General features: G+C 48.1%; 1 protein-coding gene across 3 annotated transcripts; it reads left to right on the top strand.

Annotated features, from left to right (window-relative positions):
- Positions 1-4837: 4837 nt before the first annotated feature.
- MLF2 (myeloid leukemia factor 2) lies at positions 4838-11926 on the top strand. Of its 3 annotated transcripts, XR_006167393.1 has the most exons (9): positions 5209-5325; positions 5462-5537; positions 7479-7605; positions 8071-8106; positions 9554-9607; positions 10355-10480; positions 10826-10985; positions 11072-11312; positions 11818-11926. XR_006167393.1 is itself a non-coding variant. In XM_042810718.1 (8 exons), exons 2-8 carry the CDS (start codon positions 5488-5490, stop codon positions 11248-11250), a joined length of 732 nt encoding a protein of 243 aa, XP_042666652.1. In that variant the 5' UTR covers positions 4838-4940; positions 5462-5487; the 3' UTR covers positions 11251-11926. The 3 variants fall into 3 exon arrangements, 2 of the variants coding, with proteins under 2 accessions (XP_042666652.1, XP_042666651.1); XM_042810718.1 differs by lacking the exon at positions 5209-5325 and adding an exon at positions 4838-4940 and having other exon boundaries at positions 11072-11926; XM_042810717.1 differs by having other exon boundaries at positions 11072-11926.
- Positions 11927-21466: the final 9540 nt, after the last annotated feature.

The raw sequence follows: 21466 nt of genomic DNA, 5'->3' as shown, positions 1-21466 counted from the left end.
AGGAGGAGCCGCCCCGGCATCGCGCCGCCCGCACGCCTCGCCCGGGTAACGGGCGGGCCGAGGCGCGCCGCTGTTCCCGTCTAGGGAATCGCCCGGGAACGAGTGGCCGGGGCGGGCTCGGCGAGAGATGCTGCTGGGACGCGCGGCGGGGCGGCCGAGCAGCCTGGCGACTGGCTAGCTCGTGCCGCTCCCGCCTGGAATTTTCCACTCGGTTGCCGCCCTCCCCCTGCAACCACTGCCAAGCGGGGCTCCTCCCCGCGGCCGCGTCCTGCCGGGCCGGGGACCCGCGGTGGGGGCGGGGCGGGAAGGAGGATGTTTTTCCCGCGCTCTGCGGCGGAGGCAGGGGGCGGGGCGGGGCCGGTCGCCGGGTTGAAGCGGGTGGGGGAGGGGTAGCTAGCGCGTCCCGCTTCCCCATATAAGGAGGAACTGAGGGTGGGCGTCCGATTGGGCCATTCAAATGAGCAGTTTGCCTGGCAACAGGCTTCCTATTGGTCGTTGGGGGCAGGCTCCGCGTGGGGGAGGGGGCGCGGGGAGTGTTGCTGCAAGGACCAGGGGAGGGCACGTGGGGATGCGGGCGCGGCGCGAGGACGGAGTGCGGGGCGAGCGGTGGCGGTGCTGGCGCTGCCGCCGCCGCCGCCGCCGTGTTCGTCTCTCAGCCTGTCCCGCCATTCCTTACGACTGCCTTCTCACCTCCGGCAGGGAGGGACGACGGGTGACGTTCGGGGGCGCTACGGGCCCCCTGCGAGTCGTCGGCGCCTAAACCCGAGCTCCGCGCTGCGGGAGGCTCATCCGCGGCCGTACGGCAGCGACCGCAGCGGCGTACGAATCCGCGTGTCCTCTGCGGGGCTCTGCGGCTGCTCCCCGGGCAGCCCGGCCCTCCCGCTGCCCGCCGCTCTGAGCCCGCTGGCACGGCGCTGCCGCGGGGCTGACGACACTACCGCCGTCTGCGTTGCTCAGTTGTTGAGGGCGGCGGGAGGCGTGCAGCGGCGCCACCTGGTGGCACGCTTGGGCGTTGCCGTGCCGGGAGAGAGGCGCCTCTCGTACTCAGTTTGAGTATTTGATAGAAAGGGAGGTTGGTGCGTAAAGAGAGTGATAAGTATACATCTCCTAAAGTAGGAAGGGTGAAAGACCACGCGGGTGAGACAGGTGGGGGATCCCTACCTTGTCATCTGTTGTCTTCTTCACAGCTAGAGCAGTTTCTCTCAGATAACGTGACTAAGCTGTGTTCGTCTTGGCTGCATACAGTAAGTGCTGCCTGCCCCAGGGAAATTGTGCTTAACACAGACATGCAGATCCAGTCTAATGCAGGAGAGCACATCATGAAAATGCATGCATTCAGTGTTTTTCCTCCTGCTTCATAAGCCCCTCTAGCCATCTTTTCAGGTCTACATGCTGTCAGAATTTGAGTCCTGGCATTTGGTTCCACTTTCATCCCTCTTTTCTGCAAGAAACGGTAAATCTTCATTTCTGGAGCTGCATTCAAAAATAGGAGGAAAAAAAAAATGAAGTTGATGGCTGGATGTTGTCATATTCTGCTTCTCCTTGTCAGAGATGCATGACTCACAGCTCTGCTGTTCTTTGCACCAATCCAGGATTTTTGTCCTTATCTTTACATCCTCAACTCCTGCACCATCACACATCCTGTACCAGAGACACATCCATGCTAATGCACAAGCAGACCTCAACACAACATCCCAGAGAAGAAAAAATGAAGATTGTATTTGGTGATGATACTGTGCCCAAACAGTTACACTGACACAGGCAACGTGCCCTCAGATGCAAATACACAGACAGCACTTTATGTGAGGGAAGTATGTTTCCAGCCACCTGTGAAAGAACCATTTGGTTAGGTCTGTGACCTCTTCCTTCCCCCTGTGTATCCTCCAGTAGTCAGTGTGCAGTCTTGCTTCTTCCTATTCTTCCTCCCCACCATATTCTCTTTGCAGTTTTTACTCAGATCTGTTGATTCAGAACTTCTGCTACGTATCTGTGTTCTTTGTCAGTGCTGTTCCCATGGCCACTGCTCCCACGTTGTCTCTGTTTTCCTTTCTTGTATGTACAAAATTCAGCTCATGTCCCCTTCGTTCTTCACGTCCCATTTTTCCCTGCATGCCTGTAGTTGTTTTTTTCCCTCATATCCTATGTGAAACTCCTCTTCATGCCCTGGGACATGCCTGCTTCTGTATCCCATCTGCTCCTCTGATCCTGATAGTGGGATTTCATTGGCTTCTAGTGTGCCCTGTGGGCATCCTTTCACTGACACCTGTGTTTCTCAGGCCTTCTGTTCCTCCATCACATTGGTACTTCTCTGCATTTTGTCTGCTGGATCAATTTACAGCTTTTCTCTGCTCTTCTCTCCCCCATCTGAAGTCATCCCTTTTGTAGTATATGCAACTATACTCATCATGCAATGTGAAGATGTAAGTCACTTTTCAGTATGTTCAGCAGTCTTTGCTTGAAGTTGCTTTGCAAACTCAGCAGAATATATTCCATCTTTTTTGGAGTCTTCAGCCTTTAGACAGGATGATGGAGGTACAGAAGTTGTGTGATATGTCACTGGGAACATCGGCAATATGCATGTCTGCAGCCTGGGTATGTAATTTTCTCTGTAAGTTACCATTTTTGTGTAGCATGCTGTTTGTACTTTGTGTTTTCGTGGGTGTGTACATCTGCAGTACTTACACTTTTGTGTGCAGTGATGGTGTTTTCTATCTTTTTGTGCATTTTCTTTTGTGAAAGTATGGTATATTTCTACTGGTGTTAAATGTTAAGTCTGCCAGTACGCATCTTCATAGTGAGCATGTGGCTGTGTATTTGTATGGTATGTATTTTTATGTTTCTAGCACATGCATTTATTAATTTTGTTTTAATACCTTCCTAGTCTTGTCATAGTACCATTGTAGCCAGGGGGAGGAGTTACTAGTTTATGGTGAAGGCAAAAGTAACTCTGAGCAAAACCAAAACATCATATTTGGGTATGAGAGTATTCTAAGAATGTTATTCTGACAACTAACTCAAAAGTGGTTCCAAAACTCTTCCAAGCTACTTGCTGAACAGCAGAAGAGCAGAAGGCCTTGTGTTTGCCTCAGCTTTTCTTAGATGTTCAGAAATTCAGGCATAGAGGATCTATCCTTTCTTTTAAGGTGAAACCAGCCAAATCTGGAGGGGGGGGTGGGGGGATGGGTGCACGTTTATGCATTTAATCCACATTGTTCATTTTTCTATCCTGTGTCCATTAAAAGTTATACAGATTATTGATTTTGTTTGTCCTCCATGGTTCCATAATCAGAAGTCAAGAGGAAATTTCTAGAAATTCAACCACTGGCCAAACTTTGCATTTGGAAATATGTCTTTGCAAGAAGCAATGCAAATGAGCACTGTTGTGGGCTGGGGAGCAGTGCAGATAGCATAATGAGAGGAAGCAAGGGGAGTAAGAGTGATTAGGGATGAGAGCCAGCCTGTGAGAGGATCAGAAAGGGAGGAAGGCTTTGAATCACGATTTTTGTGAACTTGTCTTCACTAATATAGCGCAGATGGAGGTTGTGCTTCTCACTCATAGTGTGACAGACTCATTCTTGAGCAAAATATTCTGAAAGTAATCACTGCTAAGCAACGCATACCCCAGTCACTGCAAGCTGGCTCTAGCATTCCAGATATTGTCACTCCTGAGGATCAAATGAGAGCTGTCCTCTTAGGGTGTCCTTCATGTGAGGTCAGAATTAGTTGCTGGCTGAGGATTACGTAAGAGGCACAGATGAAAGGAACCGAAGCAGAAGTGGCTGTGGGTAGTTCTGGCTTCTGATAATGAGAATTTCTTTGTCACATGGACATTCCCTGGAATATTTGGATGTGTTTCTGCCTTCTTGGAAGAAGCTGTTTCTGTCCTCTTGGCCACAATGATTGGTCCCTGGAAAGAAGCAGGTAAAAGGTCTGATATTCAGCGTACCATTTATTTACCCACACCACGTGATATTCAGTTTGCTTTTAAAATGCGTGCACTGTGGTCGCCCCTTTGGCTGACTGCACAGCTAACAGTGATGGGGATGTTAGGGGGGAGGAATTCTGCTTGGCAGCAAGTCAGCAGGAGGCAGCAGAAGATGGAGTTCAGGGCAGTGGCATCAGTCCTTGATTCCATTTCGCCCTTTACTCACCACCTCCTTTTTCCCCATTCTCCTGTCTGGACAGCTTAAAAAAGGAAAGGAAATGAGGCAATGTGAGTAATGGTTTTGATTCATGACAGAAAACTGAAACAGCTTAAACAGAGAATGTGGCAGAACAAAAACGTGAGCCTTGCTGTGCATCCACACTGCCATGCTTAGGTACTCAGTGTCAGCAAATGGCCAGCCACTTGGTGCACATTGGATGTAAAGTGGAGTACAGAAGCCTCACGTACAAATGGTGTGCAAAAGTGAGATTCTGCATTTCTGACAACGGGGAACTTGTCTACGTTCCAGAAAAAGGCTGCGTTTCCACTTTCCAAGGTGTCACATAGCTTTGGCCACCAGCGAGACAGTTACCTAAGTGGTAACACTGCTGGTAACATAGGTGACATAGGTTACAGCACGTGCTCCTGCACCTCTGCTTCCCCTGCCTCCGCTCTGGGAGGCAGCAACGACTGACGCTGTGTTTGGAAACAAATGAAGGAGCCCTGCCATCTCTGGGGGCGGGATGATTGCTGGGATCAGGTCATTTTGTCCCAGACTTGCTCCCAGTCCCATAAATAAAAATGCTTTCCTTCTTGTCCAAGCAGCACTCTCTCTCCCTGCCCCCGGATCCTTGCCGGCTAGCCGCACACACCCAATCCAGCATGGGGCCCGCCCCGTGTGGTAGGAGAACACGCCGAACAGGAAATGCTTTCCAGCCCGGAATACACTGAGGGGTGATTCCAGATCACAAAACCGGAGGCAGGGAGGCCGAGGCAGTGTTTGCAGAAGCTCCGGGTGAGTTTCCGTGCCCACAGGTGGGCTCCGACCGACGGCAGGGCGCCTCAAGCACCAGAGCAAGAAGCACCAGAGGAGGGGCGAGATGTTCCTATCGCTAGGAGGCGCTCTGCCGGCCCCCTGCCGCTCTGCCCCGAGGAGCGGGGCCTGGGCGCCGCTTCCTGCCCGGCCCAGCTCCCCGCCTCCTCCGCTAGCGCACGGAGCCGCGGGCCTGTGCGCGCATGCGCGAAGCGAACCGGCTGGAGCGGAAGGGACGAGCAGGGTGCGGGCCGCCATGGGAGTCCGGGCGTGAGCGGCCCGCGTCTTCTTCGTTCTCCTCTTCCTCCTGCTGTCGTCCCCTCGGCACCGCCCGGCGCGCCTGCGGGCAGGGGAAGGGGCACGGCAGGTGGGGGCGAGCCCGGGGGTGGCGGTGACGGGGCGGTGAGGTCCGGGTCTGGGGGCGGCCGCCTTTGCGGCCGGGCGGGGTGCGATGCGGTGCGATGCGCTCGCGGCTTGCTCAGCGCTTCTTTCTCCCTCCGCAGAACTCGCCCCCGTGGAGGGCAACAGCATGTTCCGGCTGATGAGGGACGGGGAGCCGGAGGACCCCATGTTCGCTATGTGAGTCGGCTGGGGAGGCTCGAGGGGGAGGGCGGGCCGGGGCGCTGTGGCGGCGCCTGCCGAGCGGGGCTCTGAGTGCGGGGCTGCGTGCGGCGGCGCGGGGCTTCCGCGGGAGCGCGAGCGTTCCTGGAGCGGGCCGGGCGGCGTGCGGGGAGCCACCGCCGTGCCTGAGGACAGTGTAATTAAATAAAGTAGGCCGAGCGCACCTGGCTGTCTGACAGTGCTGGAGTACCCGACCTTTATCTGTGCTTAAGGATTTCTGTATACGGAGTAGGGTTTTGATGATATCTTCTGTGCCTGTTGTTTGTGGCGGCTCTGCTGAAGAATTCATTAATGAAGCTGGAGAAAGGAGGTTGTGCCCCATCCCTGGAGGCATTCAAGGCCAGGCTGGATGTGGCTCTGGGCAGCCTGGTCTAGTTGTTGGCAGCCCTGAACATAGCAGGGGGGTTGAAATTACATGATCATTGTGGGCCTTTTCAACCCAGGCCATTCTATGATTCTAAAGGAGCTGTCAAGTTGCAAGGGACTAAACGAGGAGAATTCTAGTAGTTTTAAAATACAAGTCTGAAAATCTGATGCAGCTCCCAATAATGCTTCTTTGGGTTTCTTCTTACTGATTATTTTTTTTCTGTCCCCTGCCCAGAGATTGGTTGCAGCTGATCAGAGGTGGCAGTTCTTGCCAAAGTAGTTAAGGATTGGTGTTATACAGTGGGAGGTTTGTGTTGAGCCTGGCACTGCTATAAATTTGTTCGAATTAATTTATGAAGGAAAACAAAGCTGTGCTCTTGCTTATAAAATTGATTATAAGAATGTTATCAACTGTAAACAAATTAGCAGGAGAGGAGACCTTGATGTCTCAGTCACAGGATGAGTGTATGTTCTCACTGATGTGGCAGCTATGAGTCTTGCTTTTATTATGCAAAGTATTCCCAGTAGAAACAGGAAAGTATTGGTTTGTGCTAGATGCTTTTGTGATCTCAGGAAATTACGTGCTGTTCAGGTTGTTTGTGCTTTGGAAGGATGAATGCAGAACTACCAGATATGCAGAGAAATGCTGTGATATTTCTCAGACTCCTTAGTGTGGCGGCTGTTTTCTCTGACTGTCCCCGTTCTACTTTTTCCCTCCTTTTCTAGTGTACAAGTATGTCCTCAAAATGGAGGCTGCACAAGAAGGAAAGGAGAAACATGTAGGGACCCTAATTATTGCTCTCTTTCATTCTTACACTGAGACTTAGACCTTTAAAAGCTTTCTGTGATGTCAGCCTTTTGTGGTTGTGTGCGTAACATCCCAGGAAAACAGCAAATTGAGATGATTAGGGGCAGAGGAATATCAAACAGTGTCAGACCATGTGGTGTATTCTGGAGATTTTGGTTACTGTGTTTGTGCACGTGCACCTAAGGAGGTGAGAGAACAACAGTTAAGACTGTGTACACTCTCGTCCTGTTAAATGCAGCCCTTTCTTTGCAGCCAGGGCAGTGGTCTTTGCGTGCTTCCCTGCGAAATGCAGAACTATTCTTCTAGAACAGTTTGTGTGTTGTGGCTGTTAATGTTTTGATGGTTCAAGAGGAAATGAGTATGACATGATGGTAGTACTTGGACTGCAGGTCTTTTACCTCTTAGAGCAATGAGGTTTTGGAATATCCTTAGCCATGTTTGGCCCAAAAGTATATTAGTGGGAACAGGACATGGAGCTGCTGCCGAATAGACATCAGTTAGTGCTTAAGAGAGCTTCTGTGGCATAATACTTTCAGTCACAAAAGAAGAAATGGGATCCAGCCCCAAGGATTAGCATATGTGATACTGAGTTCTTGGGGTTCTGGATTTTCAGCTTAGAAAGTACAGTTGCGTAAGAGAAACTCAGAGTCAGAATGGGTGTATTATGCAGGACTTTGTGTTCTATCATCCTTTTCTCACCATTGTTCTCTCAATCTTTCCAAAAGGGACCCTTTTGCTATCCACCGGCAGCACATGAACCGCATGCTTTCTGGAAGTTTTGGATTTGGCCCACTGCTTGGTATCACTGATGGGACCACACCAGGGGCTCGTCAGGCTGGCCGCAGGATGCAGGTAAGAGAGGGCTGACTACAGGCTAAGATTTTTTTTAAACTGTCTTGTTAAGCTTCTTTCCTCCACCGTTATTGGATCGAGCGTTTCCCTTACCTTCTTAGAGATGGTGGAGGTAGAGCTGGTTTCAGAAACAGTGATGTTCTTGCTGTTTGTTCACTCTACATGTATGTGTTTCTTGGCAGCTGTGTTCTAGGTTGAATGGAAGGAAGGGAAAGTGTATATGCTGTCTCAAAGCCATAAATCACTATAACTGAAGGAAATTGGGGGAATATCCCTTCTGTATGGTTTGTTAGTGGTGATACTGTTTGAACCCTCATGAGTCAGTGGGTTGCTTTTTTCATGCGTTTATTGGCTCTGAGTGTTCCAAGTCCTGTTTCCAAGAAGGATGAGGGTGCTCTGAGGAGTATCTAGTTGTTTGGCTGCCACAAGGTCATTGTTTATTCTGTTTTTCTGCTGTGTTGACAGGCAGGAGCTGTTTCACCCTTTGGGATGCTGGGCATGGTAAGTCCTCTGTTTTTCAGTGCCAAGTTTGTGCTTCACTAATAGTAGCTTCACCTTGAGATTTGTTAGAGCTGTGGGCAACCAGTAGCAGAAATGTAAGTCCGTATATCTTAACAGGTAGTGAGAGTGAGACGGTTTGAAGAGACAAGTATGAGCTCTATTTATTATTAGATTTATAATAAATGGTGAACTGAATTGAAACTGAAGATAACTGGTTTCCCGTGGACCGCTATTCCTGAGTTGCTGTATGATTTTAGACTTTCCACTTCTTTCCCTTGTACTTTTTGTCTGTGGAGCTGTTTTAGAGGAGTCCTTTTGTATGGGCACCTCAAACAGAGAAGATCCATAAAGCTGTGACAGGATGGTATTTCATAGGAGTTGGGATAGTTAATATCCAGGAAGAATGGAGAGTCTCTTAACCTTGTGTCTAAGAAGAGGCTGTGGATCTGTTTGGAGATCATTGTGAAACTGTGATGACACAAGGAAAAGACTCGGCCGTCATTAGGCAGAGGCAGTAATTGAACTTCCTTTGAAAATGGTTGCAGAATGAGAAGCCAAGAGAGTAATTCAAGAGAACAGAATTGGAATGAGAGTAGCTGGATGTATGTGAGAATGTCGTTCCTGAAGCTTGTTGATCTCAGTCATCTGCTGTAGTAAAACATTGGAAATAAGTTATTCCAGATCTAGCAGCTTTAGCTGCCTCACTCTTCAGTATCGACTTAATGAAAGAGGCCTAGCATCCTGGAATTGTTCTAGCTCAGAAAAGGATTAATAATACAAACAGTTAGACTTCAAAGGATAATAAGATTGCGTGTGAGTGCTGGTCTGCTGTAAATGAGAACAAGAAGCCACTTGAAGAAGGGAAAAAGGAATCAGCGCATTTAAACTGACACTAATTTTGTTTACATATTGCACAATTAATCTGTGAGACCTGCTGGCTGAGTATACTACCTGCAGCCCTTAGGTTTGCCAGATTAAAGACAGTCACGTCTCCTTTCTCTATAGGGAAAAGAAGAAAAGTTCCTATGTTAGAAAACAAACCGTGAAAACTCCTTTGTGGTTTAAATCAAGAGTTGACAGTGATGATGGTGACTGTCTTACGGTTAAGTCTACTATTAGTGTGTATCCTGGGATTTCATGTCTTAACATTCCTGAATGCCTGAATTTACAAATCTTAGTGCATTGGGTATCAGAGCTAAACTAAAAGAATGTCAGAGCCAGAGATCTGGAGAGCTGGAACATTTAGGCAATGCAGTCTGAAGAGATTGCAAAGAACAGCAACTGTAAATTTGTTGTTTTTTTTTTCTATCAATAGATAGAAAGAAAAAAAAAAAGTGTTTTTTTTCCCTCTCAGCAGCAGTTTCATGGCTTTTGCAGACAGGTTCTTGTAATTCTTTTCTCCCATACCCATCCAAATTGACTATTCCTGTGCTGTCTGTTTTTGTAGGCAGGTGGCTTTATAGACATGTTTGGCATGATGAACGACATGATTGGGAACATGGTAAGAACCTTCAATAAAGTAATCTGCACGAAAGAGGGAAGTACTGATGGTGCTTCTGCCATCCTCTCTGTTGTCTGCTGTCCTATTGTGTGCCTCTTTAGTGCTGGCTGTGATCAAGCTGTTAGAGTGGAGAAGCTGTAACATCCTGCTGAGCAGGATGGAGTGACAGAGGTGTTGTTCCTGGGGCATGCCTGCTGAATTCAGGGAGGAGAGATGGAATGGAATGGAAGCATGAGAGTAGACCTCTGCAAGAAGCAGGAGTTGTTCTCCAGAAAGATGGACCAATGGGGCTTGTACTTGCAGAATCACAGAATGGTTGAGATTGGAAGGGATCTCTGAATGTCATTGGGTACAAACCCTGCTCAAGCAGGGACACCTAAAGCAGGGTGCCCAGTCCCACATCCACGTGGTTTTTGAAGGTCTCCAAGGAGGAGACTCCACAACTCCTTTGGGCAGCCTGTGCTGGTGCTCCATAAACTGTGCTGTGCTGGTGCACAATAAATGAGTGCTTCCTGTTGTTTAGAGAGAACGTCCTGTATTCTAGTCTGTGCTCTTTGCCTCTGGTCCTGGCACAAGGCACCACTGAGCAGAGCCTGGTTCCATCTTCATTGCACCCTCCCTTCAGGGTGAATGCAGCACAGATACTTTTGTAATTCTCTCCTGCTTTGTTGTATGGAGAGAGAAATGGCTGTTATCTTTTCTTCCCACTCTTTTCTTCGTTATGCCATTGCCCGTCTTCTTTTGCAGGAACATATGACAAGTGGTGCAAACTGCCAGACATTTACCTCTTCAACTGTCATCTCCTATTCCAACCTGGGTGATGGGCCCAAAGTGTATCAGGAGACCTCAGAGATGCGTTCGGCACCTGGCGGGGTAAGGAGGAGGCCACAGTGTGTCATCCCAGCAGGAGGCTGCTGGTTTTGTTGGGGAAGGATAGAATTTCATTGGCGGCTCAGTGTTGGCCACCCACAGCATTTCTGCTTTGCAGTCAGTTGTGGATTGAGGAATGTGTCGTGAGTCACTGAACCATGCTGAGCGCCCCTGAGAGGAGATGGGAAGTGCCAGCTGGAGAGGAAGTCTTTTTTCCTTATTATTATGTTCCGTTCGACTGGGACTGGTGGCAAGCGCAGCATGACTGAAGTGCTGTAGGCAAGAACCAGAGTGTCTTATCGGGCTGGGGGAATGAATTAAAATGTTGATTGTCAAATCTACCCTCAGATTCGTGAGACTAGGCGGACCGTAAGGGACTCAGACAGTGGCTTGGAACAAATGTCTATTGGGCACCACATCAGGGACAGAGCGCACATCATGCAGCGATCCCGGAACCATCGTACAGGTGACCAGGAAGAGAGGCAGGACTACATCAATATGGATGAAAGTGAGTACTGTCCCGTCTTCCATCTCAGCAAACCCAGCTGCCGCTTCCCACCTTTTCCCTGGCTGAGCTTGTTCTTGCTGACACAGGTGATGCAGCCGCTTTTGATGATGAGTGGAGGCGAGAGACATCCCGCTTCCGGCCGCAGCGAGGACTGGAATACCGGCGTCACGACGGCAGCGGCAGCCGCCGGGCTGAAGGGACTCGTCTTGCGATCCAGGGCCCGGAGGATTCTCCCTCCAGACAGTCCCGCCGATATGACTGGTGAATGCAGAGCAGACCTTGTTGGGGGTGCAACATGGTCACCCCCAAGTCTACCTACACGTTCTTGTAAGTCCTAACACGACTCTTTTTTCATTCTCCATTGCCTGGTTGCCTCTTAACCATATGGATTTTCTTTTCATTACCCCAGTCTTGCATTATTTTGGTTGGAAGAATGTTTTCTCGCTTAATGTAAAGAGCAGAGGAAGATGAAATTCTTGAGAAAATACTGAATGGAAAGGTTCAGCAAGGTTGGCCTTGTCACCAAGAAAAATATGTGATGTCAGCCTTAGGTGGTGGTTGAAATGGTATGAGGTGATGCAGGATCACAATCTATAGAGTGTTTACATTATCATTATGTAGAACTTAGAGACTTTTTACTGCCAGTCCAGTTTGAAATTAAAACAAGTGCTGCTTTCTGGCCTGTGCTTTGAGGGTTCACTTGGATATGGTCCTGAACTTGAAATTTGGGGTTTCTTTTTATTATTATAAATGTTAAATCTTATCTGTCTTAGCTGCTTTCTAATCACATTTTGCTCTTTTTATGTTCTCTCTTTGTTTCCCTTCCTTCCAGGTACAGACAGTGAAATTCTAAAGCCCCTTCAAAGCACCACTTGGACCCTTCTCAAATTTAGTATTAACCTCCCTGCCACTTAAGAATTGAAATAAAGCAACTAATCTTCTGCATTGCCTTTTTTTTTTTCCTGCCCCATTTGGGTGCTGCAGTGGTTCATGGAGCATCTCACTAATGTGCAAGGAACACATTAATCGACCATTCCCTTTCTGTCCTCCTTTGGTTCTGTTCTTTCTGCCAGTAGTGGTGGGCACGAGGAGCTGCCACCTTGCTGCTTCTGTCCTTTCCACTCTTTCTGTGGTGGGTTGGGCTGGTTATGAAGTTTGTGTTTAGTCCCCTGTGAAAGAAAGACGAGGGAATCCTGCTAGACCCCCCTGTGTTAGTCCCCTCACAGGGACAAAGGCTTCTATTCCCCTCTTGAATTCTTGGTACAGCTACAGAGTAGCTGAAGGATGTGCGTTAGAGAGGTGAGGAGCAGAACAAAAGCTGGATAGCTTGTGCCCTCCCCTCCTCTACATTTCTTCAGTTGGCTCCTCCACTTTTTTAATTTGTGAAACTTGTAACTAGATGTTTACTGAATAAAGAAACAAACTGTAAAGAATTGTTCCATCAGTTTTTATCTTCTGCTAATCTAATCGTGCCTGCTGTGGAATTAAGTAACTTCTTTTGTATCACTGGGAAATTACTGAAGAGAAACTTGGTGTCTAATTGTAACTTTTCTGTAAAGGCTTCTCATGTAGTTAGGAAGTGAGATAATGCTCAGTGACAACGTGGAAACTGTAAAAGGTTTCCACTGTTTGCAAAAATATGCTTTTTCATGGCTGTGGTTTTACTGCATGTTTGATGGGGATTGGTTGGTCTTTATTGCTGCCTGGCTGTTTGTGCGGCCTTGAACAAGGGGCTCCTGCATGACTGGGAATATTCCCATTATTTTATTTCTTTGCAACTGGGGCTGACAGCGTATGACATCGTTATTAATGATCTCTTCTTAACTCTGGTATTAGATGAAGCTGGAAAGGCATTAGGAATACACGACTAAGAAAGGTCTCCTGTGTTTTTGGGCCAGTTTCCTGCTCTGGCATGCACTGATATGTAAACCATTTCATAAATTCACTTGGAACGGAACGAAGGAAATCAGTGATTTACACTTGAAAGTAGTGTGCCAGGATTCTACCGTGTATTTCCACGTTGTCCATCTGGGAGCTAACAGGAACAGGGATCTCACTGAGTACTGGTTGTTTTGTCCTGAAAATCAAATGTGGAATCTGGTGCTTTAAAGCTTTGTGTAGAGTATACATAAATTCTACAAGGATGCACGGGGCAGAGCCTCGGCTTATGGCAGGCTCTTTCCCCACTTCCATGGCCTTCTCTGTCCCATAGCAAACGCAGCAGGAGTTTTGTTCTCCCGGTGGCCATTTACAAGGCCTCCACAGCTGGGGTGCAGTCAGACAAGCCTCCAGCATCCATGGAAGTGATGAGAGGAAAGTTGGTTGAGACAGTGAAGTAAGTGTTGGAAGGGCGTAAGCTGGCTGCTTGCTGGAAGTGGCTGGAGTTGCTGGAGATTGCATAGTCTAGGCAGGCCCTGAAGTGGGCAAGGTCAAAGAAATAGCTATGCACTGAAGGAGGCTTAGTGGAAGATCAGTCCTCTTGTGGTTGCCAGACCTTGAGAGAAGGAGCTGAAACAATAGAGCCCTCATCTCAGCAGTAGTCTCAAGCTAATGCAAGATACGATACCTCATATTATGATCCAGGAAAGAACCACCTGGGCTCAGTAAGTTGCTTTTAGCATTGAGACTGTGAACAGCCACAAAGTTCTGGCTGTTCTTTAAGCTGATGTCTGAAGTAGAGAACAGGGAGACGGACACAGTGGTGGAGGGAATGACTTGGTCCTTAAACACGTGAGAATTCCCCTAATCTTGACACAGAACAGATTGAAGAGAAACGTGACAACTGGGGTGCTATGACCATTTGCAACAGTGACTCTTCACAAGCTGAAACAACACTTGAGTAGTTGTGCCTCCATACCTGGATTCAGCCTCTGTACCTTACTAGGTGCCGTCCTGCTAACGGATCTTCAATCATGTGCTTTTGCACTTGGTGGTAAAGAGTGGCAGAAGAGAGTTACCTGGCTTCTTGAACCTTGTTAATGGCTGTAAAGTCATTTCCAAGCCTCTGCCTTCTCTGGTATTCTAGGGAAATGAGGAAAAGGTTCAGTTAGAGGACCTTGTGTTAAAGGTAGGAAGCAGAGGACAGGACCCTGAGACGTTGTAGAGATTCTGAATCAAAAAATACGTACGGGAAGTATAGGGGGAGGTGTTGTGGTTTAACCTGGCAGGCAGCTCCACACCACTCAGCTGTTTGCTACTCCCAATGAGATGGGGGTGAAAAAACAGGAAAAAATAGTAAAATTTATGGGTTGAGATAAAAACAATTTACTAAGGCAGAAAATGAAGTGAAATTATATATACATTTATATATATATATATAAAACATTTATATATATATAAATATATATAAATATATTAACAAAACAAGAGTTCAGCAATGCATTGCTCACCACTCACTGGCTGATGCCCAGCCAGTCAGTCCCTGGCCAACTTCCTCCCAGTTTTAATGCTCAACATGAAGCCACGTGGTGTGGAGTATCCCTTTGGCCAGTTTAGGTCAACTGTCCTTTCTCTCTGCTCTCGGCTCCTTGTGCACCCCCAGCCCCTTGCTGGCAGGGTAGTGTGGGAAGCTGAAATGCCCTTGGCTTTGTTCAGCACTGCTCAGCAACAAATAAGCCATTGGTGTGTTGTCAGCATTGTTTTTCTCCTAAATCCAAATCACAGCATTGTACCAGCCACTGTAAAGAAAATTGCCTCAGTTAAAACCAGGGCAGGAGGAGCTCCCCTCTGCCAATCTGCAGGCTCCTTCCAACCCAATGGTTTGATTTGGAAGGAACCTTTAAAAACCATCCACTTCCAACCTCTCTGCCATGGGCAGAGACGCTTCTCACTTGACCAGGCTACCCAAACCTTGAACATGGCCTTGAACAGCTCCAGGGATGGGACATCCACAGGCTCTCTGGACAGTGTGTTCTGGTGCATCATCACCCTTATTGTGAAACATTTAATATCTAATTTAATTCTATTAAGACCTCTACCACTTGTCATGTCACTATGTAATAGTCTCCTCCCCTCTTCCTCATAAGCTTCTTAAGAACTCCCTTAAGAACCTTCTCCAGACTGAAAAATCCTGATTCTCTCCACCGATCTCCACAGAAAAGGTGCTCCAGGCCTCTGGGCCTTTTTGTGGCTTTTCTCTGGATCTCTGCTCTAACAGCTCCACGGTTTGTGCTTTGGGCCTGAGAGCTGAAATTTGTACTGTAGGTGAGGGTCTTGTGCAGACAGAACAGAAGGGAATAATCCCTCAATATGTTAACATCTGACTTTAGGCAGCAGCAGGTTGCCTCCTGAAGAAGTGAAGAGGGTAAATTCCTTTTACCCTCTAGACCTGGGAGCTGGTTCTTCAGCTACCCTGGGTTCTGCTGAAGTTTTCTCAATTGCTCCAGGCTGCCAATGATCTGGGCACAGCGGTGTTTCAATAAGTGTCTTGAGGGACTGTGAAAAAAAAAAAACGTGAAGGAAGAGGGAAAGGGCAGAGCAGTGGGAATACATTCACTGTTTTTGCTGCCTTTTGTTCAGCAAACACTAGTTGTGGTTTTCATCAGACCCTGGTTTGATGAAAAGTTGCTTACTGATTACTGATACAGGTTGTTAATTCAAACAAATAGCGTGCACTGAGGAGAAGCGTGTGCGCAACCATTTATTCCTGTTCCCATCTTCAGAAAAACTATGAGGAACTTGAAGTTGTTTAAAGTAAGCAGGTGAAGTCTGTGCACAGAAGGTGCGCTGCCAACTGAAATGCCTGAAAGCAAGAACATGTGCAGTCAGAAAGCCCACTGCTGGTTAAACCCCTACAACTTCTGCTTTTAAATCACGCTGAACTTGATCACTTCCTATTAACTGGCTTAAAGTGAAAATGACTTCCTATTTAAAAGTAGTCCACCTTTTGTATCCGGGCATACCAAAGCCCTGGAATGTCTTCTTGTTGCTGGGCTTGTAGAGATTCCCCCCCAGAATGAAGAAGTTAGTGGATGTTATAGCTGGACCCCTCCCAACAATTTACTGGGAGCTGCGGGAGTGGGAAGAGGTCCCTGCTGACTGGAAGCTAATCAGTGTTACATCAATCTACAAAAAGAGCAGAAGAGAAGACCTGGGAAACATGTTAGTCTAGCCTCAGTACCTGGAACAGTTATGGAGTAGTTTACCCTGGGTGCTACTGAAAGGCAATCATCAATGGCATGAAGTTTAGGAAAGAAGAATGCAGCCCTGCAGGAAGATATGTGCATAGCCTTAAACCAGTTAGACTGATATCAAATCAAGAGCTTGGAAGGTCCATCAGGTTAAAAATAAAGACAGATATACCAGTTCTCATGCTTGCTTTCTCTAAGTTATCCCTGACTACTTTCATGTTTTCTGATGCAGTCGTGGGTTGGGTTAACAAAGGTGCTGCAGGAATCTGAAGTTACACCAGCATGGCAGGTCTAACTTTGCCACCCAGGCCTATTCTCTGATTAAAAATAAATGAAAGTGACATCATTAAAACAACAAAGGGGCATACATTACAAACATGGTCTGCTGATAAATTTCAAGAAATGAGAGGAATGAGAGTCCCCAGAATACTAAAGTATTTCTGGTAGGAGGCTGTTCTGAAATTAATGCTCATTAGTAACTTGATTAATGATTTGAGAGAAGATATTAAGCCAGTGCTGATGAAGTTTTTAGGGGACACAAGCAAAAACGGAGGTGATAAATTTTGGTAAATGATGAGATGCACAGAGCAGTCTGTAACCACTGGTGTGGTCTTTACTCATAAACAGTATTTCTGGCTGCACTGAGAACAGAAGGATGTGAGTCTAGGCAAATAAATGTATGCTGTGCTCTTTCAAGATGGAGGGCTTTCCTGGCAACTCTGGGTGGACCCTAGGAAGAATTACCTGGAGATCAAATGAACTCAGGCTCACCGAGCCTGCATGGCTTTTGCTTGATGGGAGCCAGGTTTCTGACAGCAGAGGGCTCTTTAACCCCGCAGAAAACACGCGGCTTCCCGATGACGGAGCTGGAAACGAGCCGCGGGCTTTCGCCGCACACAGTCATTGGGACGGGAGGGGACTCTCCTGCTGCTCCAAAACCGGGATGGGACGTCCCCAAACAGGATCTGGAAAGCAGGCACAGGAACGAGAGGAGTCAGCTCCCGAGGAGCCAAACTACACGATTAAATTGTTCCCATCAGGCTTTTACAATCCATGAATCAGAAGGAGCGCAGGCTGGCAGGGTGCGAGACTGCAGGGGAGGGTGAGAAGGGGAGGGAGAAAACTGGTGACCTAACAGATGCTTCAGCGCAGGGAGGACAAAAGACAAAGCTGCAGGAAACGGAGCTGTCTGTAGGCGCCGTGTTCTGTGGAACGAGCGTAGACTGCGAGTGCAAAATCCCGAAGGCAAACAGCGCTCCCGCAGCGCGGACTCGAGCATTGGAGAGCGGCAGGATTTCAGATAGACCTCATTCCGGAGTCGAGGTTAATATCACTGGCGTGAATTTGCAATGTTTAGCTGATGTGGGAAACGTTCTAAAAAAGTTACTGGATTTTACTTTTCAGCCCTGGCTTAAATGTAACTGGAGGTTGGGTGGTTGGATGGTTGGTTGGTTTTTTGCTCCTTGGAATTTTTTTTTTTTAAGACAACACTTCCTAAAATGTCCCCATGAGGAAACTCCATTTGGATTATTATTTCCTCCATAATCTCCTTGCATCTGGCTGCTCTGGCTGGCTGGGCTTGTAAATCCTGAGGGCTCTTAATGCAATCCGAGGGAGAGGGGAAAGGAGATACAAAGAAAAATGGGATCGGTGCTGTCTGTCTCCACTTGCTGCTGCTGAGAGTGGCAATACAGCCTTTTGACATCCTCCTTTACTAATGACAGGGAAAAAGCCAAACAGATGCATTCCCAAACTGGATCACAGAGTCGCGCAGTAGAAAGGAGATGGCCTTTAAGATGTCAATAGCAGCAAAAGGGATGCACAAACTAAAATTAAGACTTATGTAGCTGTAACCTCTTAGTTGTAAATTGGAACCTCTTTGATAATAAGAGAGAGAAAAGAAGAAAGGATCACCAGTAAATCACGTAATAACTGTAAGCATCTACTGTGGCAAGAAGAAAAAGACAAATGCAATCCTGAAAGCATTTCTAGTAGTTATGGGTATGCACTACCACTGTTGTGCAAGATGCCGGTGAGATGCCCAATGCATCTGTGCTCGTTTCTAGCCAAGAAAACTTAATTGAGAGTGCAAGTAAGAGCTAGTAGGATATGTCGTGTGAAGAGCTCACAAAATAGGAAGAGATTGATTGGGCAAAGAAAAGTCTGAACACAGGGGAGAGAGACTGGAAGGAGGAACAGCTTAATCTAAAGCCACATTAGCACAGGAATGAGAGCACGTAAACTAGTTGTGAATACATTTAAGCTGGAAATCAGAAGAACTTTCTATCAAGTATAGCAGTCAGGCTTGAGGGCAGCCTTCCTGAAAGAGTCATGGGGATGATAAAATTAACCAGGTTTTTGTTGGTACCTGAGGAGCACACACACAGGACTGCAGCACTGCCAGCAGCACGAAGAGCTCACGCCTGGTCAATGAGCCTCCTGCTAATTCTACACCTACAGTATGAGTGGTCCTGTATTCTGTCCTTGCTCTTGTGTTCTGAAGCTGTTGTTAAATGCAGGGAATTCTGGAGGAAATGGGGCAAAGCCTCCAAACAAACATATCCCCCTAACCAGAAGGGGCTGCAGTTTCACTTGTGCCTTGCAGTTGCTTTTCATCTGTGCACCCATGCTACAGTAATGGTGCACATTTTGTTATCCGTCCAGAGTTCACAGCTCTTAATTCCAGCTGACACTTGGGTGCCAAATGAACACATCACAACATGAATGTGGCTGCACATTGCACACACAGTTCTGCTACAGATGAGCCCCTTCCCCCGAGCAGCAGCACCCAGACCAGCAGGCGGCCATCAGGCCTGGCTCATACTGCACCCACAGGGCTGTCCCGAAAACTGGGGCAGTCCTGAGGAGAAACAGCCAGGAGGGGGGCAGCAGGGAAGCCAGCAGAGAACTGGAGAAAGAGTTTTTTGAACCTTACAGCAAAGCAACGGCTACTGCTAGGAACTGGGATGAGGAAAGAACAGCCCTACAGTCAGGAACGCCAATACTACAGAAGGCTGAGCAGGAGCTGCCCTTCTTTTGAGGCCTAGTGGATCCAAGTCAGGGGTGCTCAGCAGGATGCGGTGCTGAGGGAGGATGTCTCTGTGTCCCTGCTGCTGGTACTGGGCCTGGTGTGTGGGCAGCCAGTGGCACTCCAGGCTGAGCTGTGCTCCTGTGGGAGCAGCCAGGATGTGGGGAGATCCCGCCTCAGGTTCAGCTCCTGGCTGCCGCTGCCAGTGCCGTGCTGCCAAGTGCAGGGCTGCGGCTGGCAGCAGTGAGCTGGGGAGTTCTGCAGGCAGGAATTTTTCCCAGTCATGCAGTAAAGAGAATTGCCAGCATTAACCCCAACTCCTAATAAGAAAATACGGCTGCCTCTCGGCGTGGAACAGCTGAAGGTTTTTGGCGAAATACAGACATCGCTCTCCTCACTCAGGTGTAAATTGGGAGGAGCAGGGATTGAGAAGTTCAGTTGTTGCCTTTTCCTCTCTCTTGAATCCAGATGCGCGAGCCCTATGTGTGGTACACGAAGAGGGTGGCAGCCAACTGCAGCTCAACAAGGCTGGCACTCTGCATGCAGGGCTGGCACAATTCCTGCTCCTGGAGCAGGGGCTGATGCAGCTCACGCCTCTCCTACAGCCCCCTGAGCCTCATTCCTTTGCGGTGCTGTTGCTGTCTCGTGTCAGATGTCTCTTCTGCTGTACTCAGGGCTTCTCCTTTCCTTGGGAGATTACGGGGTTAAAAACACAAAGAAGACATTTAAAATTAAAATTAAAACCTATAATAATAATGCTCAGTACTTATCTCACCCTTGCCATCTTCAAAGTGATTTACAAATGTTAACTAATTAATTAATTTCCACATTCTCCCTGACTCAAATTCAAAGTCAAGGATGAAGTGAGCAGGGAAATAGAAAGCATGGTTTTCAGGTGAAGGGCAAAAGGAAACCTCTGCTCCTACCCACTATTTGCTGCAAGGCAAGGCCCTTTGCAGCAATATTCTCATTCTGTGTTGAGCAACTCTCATTTATTTTTCAGCCATACAAAAGGTCTAATTTTATCTGCTACCTTCTGTTTCCTTCTTTTCTTAATGGAGATCTTAAAGGTGCTCCCTTCTGAAAGTGAAGAAACAGAAAGACTTTCAGTGCTGTGCAGATGCCTCTCCATCAAATACATTTAATCCCTCTCTCTGGACACATATGGCACAATGGGGCCTTGAGAAGTGCACAGAGCCATGGTAGTGTCTTGAAAACGCAAAGTGATTGTGTGCCCAAGCTGTGCTCATAACGGACCAGTGCAGAGTACAGCCTGTGATGCCAGAGTATTGCCCACCTTGCTGCAGGCTCTGCAGCCTGAGTGCCAGCTGTGCTCTGCCAGACAGCTGTGCCTGCTTTTCCAGTGGTGGGTTCTCGACAAATGTCGAGAGGTGTCACCACACCGTCCCCATTGCATCGCGTCACAAGCTTGGGGTAGCTGTGAAGTGCCCGAGTGCCTCCCCCATCTGTGCTCTGTTCTTCACAGATCAGTGCTCTTTAACATCTTCACTGATGACACTGGCAATGGGATCAACTACACCCTTAGCAATGTCACCCTTGCAGATGACACCAAGCTGTGAGATGGTTGACACGCTCGAGGGTTGAGATGCCATTCATGGGGACCTAGACAGGCTCAAGCAATGGGGCCAGGTGAACATCAGGAGGTCCGATAAACCCAAGTGTGGGGTTTTGCACCTGGGTTGTGGTGACTCTTGCTATCGAGACAAGCCAGAGGATGTAAGGATGGAGCACAGCCCTGTCAGAAAGAACTTGGGGTTACTGACAGATGGCAGCTGAACACAAGCCAGCCATGTGCCCTCACAGCCCAGAAAGCCAACTGTATCCTAGGCTGCATCAAAATTGTGGCCAGCAGGGCAAGGGAGGTGATCCTGCCCCTCTGCTCTGAGCTGGTGAGACCTCACCTGTAGTACTGCGTCCAGATGTGGAGTCCTCAGCACAGAAGAGACGTGGACCTGTTGGAACACAGCCAGAGGAGGGCCACAGAAGTGATCCAAGAGATGGAACACCTCCCCTACAAGGACGCACTGACAGCTGGGGCTGTTCAGCACGGACAAGAGGAGGCACTGGAGAAACCTGCTGGCGGCCTATCAGTATATGAAGAGGGGCTATAAGAAAGAAGGGGACAGACTCTTCAGCAGAGTCTGCTGTGACAGGACAAGAGGAAATGGTTTCATACTAAAAGAGGGGAGATTTAGATTGAATATGAGGACATTTTGTATAATACGAGTGGTGAGACACAGGAACAGGTTGCCCAGAGCTGTGGTGGAAGCCCCATCCCTGGAAGTGTGCAAGGTCAGATTGGA

This window comes from Centrocercus urophasianus, unplaced genomic scaffold, assembly GCF_019232065.1.
Source record: "Centrocercus urophasianus isolate 14NV4802_14NV808 unplaced genomic scaffold, USGS_Curo_1.0 seq_12, whole genome shotgun sequence".
NCBI lineage: Eukaryota > Metazoa > Chordata > Aves > Galliformes > Phasianidae > Centrocercus > Centrocercus urophasianus.
The sequence above is the reverse complement of the archived record's forward strand: the minus strand, read 5'-3'. Positions and strand labels throughout refer to the sequence as shown.

What these genes read in the sequence shown, in the direction of transcription:
- MLF2 (XM_042810718.1), top strand. Translation starts at nt 5,488, where the DNA reads ATGTTCCGGCTGATGAGGGACGGGGAGCCGGAGGACCCCATGTTCGCT. An exon ending in CCTTTGGGATGCTGGGCATG is followed by an intron (nt 8,107 to 9,553) that starts GTAAGTCCTCTG and finishes CTGTTTTTGTAG; the next exon opens with GCAGGTGGCTTTATAGACAT. An exon ending in ACGACATGATTGGGAACATG is followed by an intron (nt 9,608 to 10,354) that starts GTAAGAACCTTC and finishes CTTCTTTTGCAG; the next exon opens with GAACATATGACAAGTGGTGC.